Raw genomic sequence first — 6,277 nt, forward strand, 5'->3', positions numbered from 1 at the left:
CGTAAAACTTAAACTTTAAGCCTTAAGCCTAAAAAGTTGACCAATCATAATCAAATGTGAGGAAAATAATCGACTATAATTGTCAATTTTTTATGGCTTAAGATTTAAAGTTTAAGTTTTATACCTTAAAATCTTATTGTAGATATTTTGCAACGTTATGCAAAAGTCTATGCTGTGGCATTAACTGATTTGAGGAAACAAAACAAATAACGGAAACAAAACAAATAATACAGACTAATACAGACATGATACAGAAATATACAGCTAAGTAAAATAATGGCGTGATTAATTGAAAAACTTTTCTGAAAATCTGCGTAACATAATATATCTTCAGTGCAATATTCTATGTGGCTACTTGCATAACATTCCTAACGCAGAGCATGCTCAACAAAATAATATGATTGCTAATTCAAATTAATTCTCGGTTCAACGAGACGATAAAAGCATTTCCACATGTCGCACGCAACGGTAAAACCGACACTGATGCATTCAAGGTTCGTGTGTCATTTCAACGATAATGTATATAAGCGTATTTTGCCAGTCACAAACGTATGTGTCGCCAACGTACACATTTCCCGCGTCCCGATAAAGTGTCGTGTACATTTAACAAACGCATACACAAATGTAGACACAAAGAACACGCAGGCTAAGAAGTCTGTAGTGTTACTTTCCTCTCTCACCTGCTCCATGACCTCGGGCGCCATCCAACAAGGCGTACCGACGAAGGTGTGCCGAACCTTCTGCCGGCTCAAGTCACGTCCGGTCGCGAGCCACGCGCTGACACCAAAATCGGCGATCTGCACTGTGCCATCCTCGCCTAGTAGGATATTACCCGCTTTTATGTCCCTAATATTATTCTGCCGTTAAAATTTGTCTAGATACGTAGAGAAAATAAAAGAGTTATATCTGTAGGATGCTTACTAAAATCTTACAAAAAAAAATTCCTTTTGAAAATTCCCGAATTTTCCAAATATTTTTATTTAAAAGTCCAGGTAAGATTAGAAAACTTTTCAATGCAATTTTGAAATAAACTGCAATACAAGTAAGGCAAACAAACTATATATTGTAAGTTAGAAGACGGGGATTCTTAACAAGACTATATAAACAAAAAAAAAAGAGATCAAAGAAACAATATTTTACATAGAAAAAGCACAGTTTTTAAGTAAAATTCAAAAAATTTCCCTGAATACTGATAAAGCCTTAACAATTCTTGATTGTTAAGGATAGAAAAGAAATTCCCTGAAAATTCCAAGTTTTTAGGCTTTTCGAAGTATAATAAACACTCTGTATACAGCCCATTTGTATTTTTTAAATGATACAATTGCACTCTAATAATTAAACAAGGTAAATAGAAAAAAAGAAAACAGTACCGTTCTAAGATTGTAAATAAAAATAGAATAACATGGGACAAGCGTATTTCATAATACCTGTGTATCTGTCCGTTGCTGTGGAAATATTCAAGTCCCTTGAGTACTTCTCGAAGTACTGTAGCTATAGTGGCCTCATCGAATACTCCATGCTTGCAATTAGTGGTTCTGGTTTTATGTTTGATAATATCCAGCAGAGATCCACCTTCTAGCAATCTTAAGACCAACCAGAGTTCCTCTTTCACCACGAACGATGTGTAGTACGTCACGACGTTTTCGTGGTTGCAAGAAGACATCGCCTGTATCTCTTTCTAATATTTCGCCATATAAAAAGCCTCGATTAACAATAACTTCTTATATAATAATCATAATATTAACTACTTGTCTGCACGTTAACCTTACATTTACAATCTGGGTCTTTTTCGGTATAAGCAAACTCACTGTAAAATTTTTCCAAAGAGACATAAAAAAAGAATCCGAATTTCTTATTGCTAAATTATATATTTTTAAACAAATTTTTATTCCTCCACATTTTTACTGAAATTTTAATTTTTATTAAATTAAGGTTTTAATGTTTGAGTTAAAAAACCAAGATTGCAGCCGGGGAAGTAAAACTTGATGGCAGATAGATGGTTAAGTAAAATAAAATTTACCAGTTTAACTTTATTCGTGAAAAAGGATTTATTCGAATATAAATTTATCTCGAGACTACATTTTTGGAATAACATTTCGTTGAGATACGAATTTAGCAGTATCATTGTGCTCAATACGAAAAACTTGCATCATGCTGGATGCAGCATACGTTGTAATCGATAAGCTCGTTAATCCAATGAATCATACAATTTATAAGTCTTATCAAAAGAGTTGTGGATGTGTATCATATTGATTCGTCGCTGCGTGAAGTTCAATGTCAAGATTACAATAAAACTCACCAATAGCTCGTCCATGTTTGTGTTCCATTTTTCCAAGTTTATTCGCTTGATCGCGCATTTCTCCTGTCGCGGAATGCAAAACGCCGCGTGCACTACAGCTGTCGCTCCAACCCCTTAAATTTTAATAAAAAGAAATTAATAAAAGGAATTGTTAAAAGAAAGGACCTTGCACTGACCATGTATGTATGAAAAAAAGTGGTTTCAGTCGAATTGGCTGAAACTGTAATATTTTGTAAATTATGAGATGATCAAAAGTTTTCTTATTGTTAGACAAAACCATAAAAAATTATCAGATTGTGCTCTAGAGAGCATTTTTGATGGTTTTGCTTCAGAAAACTTTCGATCAGTATCTCAAAATATCAACAGTTTCTGCCAATTCGACTAAAATCACTTTTTTCATATGGTTAATGCGGAACCTTATGTCATTACTGTTTATCCGGCTTATCGACGCACAAATCATAATATTTTACGAAATGCTTCCTTAATTAAACCTCCGTGAGATTTGGAAACTCGATTGTAGATCTATTTATAAATATATGCAGCGAATATATTTTAGAATGGCTGAGAGACGTTTAAATTTTAAGCCTCGATATTTTTACTCGTTACGTAGGCAATTTATGATTTTAATAAAAAAATTCGGCGAATATTTTCTACATGCCGTAAAATGCGGTTAAAAACAGTGCAATATTAGCGTTGGCAAGCCGCTAAATAATTTAACTCCGCTAACTTGCAGCTAGTCTTCTTACAAATATAATACACAATCGGTGAAACGGCAGGAAGAAATCTAAAGTTCTTCCAAGCTTTAAATGATTTAATAACATAAAAAGTTATATTATCCAAATATTAATGTATACTAGCGAATAAAAGACATGTTATATCAATCCTATTAATCCTATTATATCAAAAATCAAAACACTATTTAGTATCTAGTTCTGTCGCGATAACGATCACGCAAATAAGTACGTAGTTCTGTCGCGAGGCTTTTGTGATCTCAAATAATCAAAACAAACCCAATATATTAATTATACATTCTAAAATGTTTTATTTTTTTTTTTTAATTTTGTGACCAAATACTGTTTTCTAAATAAAACTAATTTTTTAAGGCTATTTTTATGGAAAGCCACATTACCATGTTTTTCTTCGAGTCATTATGCAATGTCGCCACATTTTTTTATTAAAAGTGTCCTAAGTAATAAATATTTCGTAACTTTGAGTCCAGAATCGACTCCACAACATTTTAACGAATGTAATTGTCAAGTTTTAAACTTAAATATTGATTATTAATAAAGTTATTGTGTAAAATGTAACTGGGGTGCCATAATACTACCTTCTCTATATGCGTTTAAAAATGACACCTGATTAAGTGTCCCAAATATACTGACAATTCAATTTTAAACTGCTTTTATGAATATATAAATTATAAGTATTAATTGTATTTAATTTTACTTATTTTCTTCAGATGACGTTTCACTAAAACCAAACTTTAATTTTATAATTAAAAAAAATTTGAATTTTGAAAGTTTTGATTTTTATCCAACTCACGTTTATTCTTATTAAGAAATGCAATAAGAGGTACCCCCAGTTATGGAAATAAATAATTTTAAATTAAAATTAACAGAAAGTGACATTCAAACTGTTTTAGTATTATAGGCTTGAAAGTAAGTAAAAAATGCAAAATATTAAATAAATTATATATAGCTAATACAATATAATTATTGATGTCAGTAATACGTTCATGGTATTGGTGCTGTTCTTATTACTGTCAATAATTTTACGGACATGAATTTAAATGTGAACATAATATACTGATATGATATTGTCGCATCCTCGCGATATCTTAACTTCCTCGCCACATGTAGGTAATTGACCTAGTACTGTGTTTATTTAGATATCTAGACTCAAGTATAACATTCTTAAGTACATCATCTTTAATAAAAGTGATACTTAATATAAAGGTAATTTAATTACTTATATATACCCAGCAACCTATATGTATCAAATACCTGCTGTATGACATGCATGCATGAAATACGTAAATATACAATACGTTTTATATCTATGTTATATGATAGAACTTTCACACACATAATTATGCGTGTAATTAATTTCTTATTATATAGGATATCGTCTTATATTTCGATTTGTTGTCTGGAATTATTTACAGCACTCAGGCCAGTATTTACATTAACATCTCGAAATTTAAAATTACCGAAAATTAAGATAATGTTCCAAAATCTCAAATGTGCGACAATGTCCTGAAATGTCAGATTATAAAAATTTAAGATAACAATCACATGTGTTTCGAAAAGTTATAATTTCAAAAATAGAAGTATGAAAAACACAAGTAAAATTAAATTTTTTACTTCTAATAATTTACTGTTACACTAGCGTGTATCAAGTGAAAAGATGTAATATAAAAATGTAATAAAATTTTTCACAATTTAGAATATTTTATTCGGGAGACACGGTAGTGTCTCGGCAATAAGAGAACGCAAGACTGTCTTAAATATAATCTTAAGATATTATAAGTCAATCACAAATCACAAATCAATGGACAAAGAAATGTTAGCTCTTTTCTTTTCATTGGTCAAATTTCAATCTTTCCATCTTCAATCTCAATCTTCAATGTGTAATCTGATACCGACCTTAGAAATGTTGATCTCGGTAACTATTAAATTTAATACAAGATAAATTACATTTATAGAGAAAAATAAATTTTTTTTTAATTATAAATTTTATAGATTTTTTGTTAAATTAAAGCTACAAAAAAGTCAAAAACTGATCAATTAAAGTGTTATCAACCAGATATATACTCAGTTAAAAATGTTCTTAATGTATCAATAAGTGGACCATTTATCCTATAACTCAACAATTCTGTCATTGACTACATTCAGCAGAAAAAGCAGCTTCACAACTGTTGTAAAATTTTTCAATATGATTGGTTTATACATTTAAATGCATAAGGCCGGAATCAGACTACGCATTGGAGAATGAGATTGAAGATTGAAAGATTGAAGTTTGACCAATCAGAACAAAAGAAGTCAAAATTTCTTTGTCTTTATTGGTGAAATTTCAATCTTTAATCTTCAATCTCAATCTTCAATGCATAGTCTGATTCCGGCCTAAGGAATTAACAAGGCAAGAGGTAATCGTACTAAAGAATTTTACAACAGTTGCAAAACTGCTTTCTCTGCTGAATAAGCAATTATTTTTTTTTTGTTGCTCGCAAAAAGAACAAAAACATAAAGAAAAAATATAATTTTAAATAGAAATAATTTTTAATCTACATACTTTCATTCCTTTACATTATAATTTGATACAATCAGTTGCTGTATCAAAATTGTATTTCAACATAACAATTACAAAATTTTAATGATTTAAAACATTTAAACTCATTTATTGAAATACTGCTGAGTTCTGTTCAGTGTGTAACTGTAGCAAATTGTGTCAGAATTATTACATTTGTGAATCAAAAGACAAATTTGTTTTGCCAAAATAATATCGTTCATTGTATTTCTTTCTAATTTTATATTTTCAGGAAAAAAATCTTGAATCTTGTACCACGCAAATTGCTTCGCGTACAACTTTGCTCGTCTAGCGCCCTATCGCCCCTCGAATCTCGGTGCGTGCATCCGGCACTGGCACGCGCGAATTGTCGCAACAGTCTTCGTCTTGTTCCGCAGCGGCAGGTTAACTAGGTTAGGATAGGATGTGCTATGGTTTTCTCGTGCAGTAATACCGGCAGCCGCGTGACAGCGTGAGTGCGAGAAAGATACGAGGAATGAGAGTGAAAATTGCAATTGCCAAACTGTCATCGTCCTGAAGCGGGGAAAATCTAGAGCGACGGAACGCGATCGAGTGAGGCTCGATCGACGAGCGGTAGGATGCGCGAAACGGCTCGTCTCGCTTCGCAGAGATCGTCATCATTATTATATCCTCGTCGTCCCGCGGCGCGTTATTGTCAGGAAGACGACGGCC

General features: G+C 31.8%; 1 protein-coding gene across 1 annotated transcript in view; it reads right to left on the reverse strand.

Moving 5' to 3' along the window:
* The window catches only part of LOC108766533 (serine/threonine-protein kinase OSR1), a 23,467-nt gene that overhangs the window by 2,359 nt on the left and 14,831 nt on the right, over positions 1 to 6,277 (reverse strand). Inside the window, 4 exon segments of the mRNA XM_018515871.1 lie at positions 672 to 846; positions 1,428 to 1,678; positions 2,300 to 2,412; positions 5,591 to 5,598. Of these exon segments, the coding sequence (XP_018371373.1) occupies positions 672 to 846; positions 1,428 to 1,678; positions 2,300 to 2,412; positions 5,591 to 5,598 (547 nt within the window).

The sequence above is a fragment of the Trachymyrmex cornetzi genome, unplaced genomic scaffold, assembly GCF_001594075.2.
Source record: "Trachymyrmex cornetzi isolate Tcor2-1 unplaced genomic scaffold, Tcor1.1 scaffold607, whole genome shotgun sequence".
Lineage (NCBI taxonomy): Eukaryota > Metazoa > Arthropoda > Insecta > Hymenoptera > Formicidae > Trachymyrmex > Trachymyrmex cornetzi.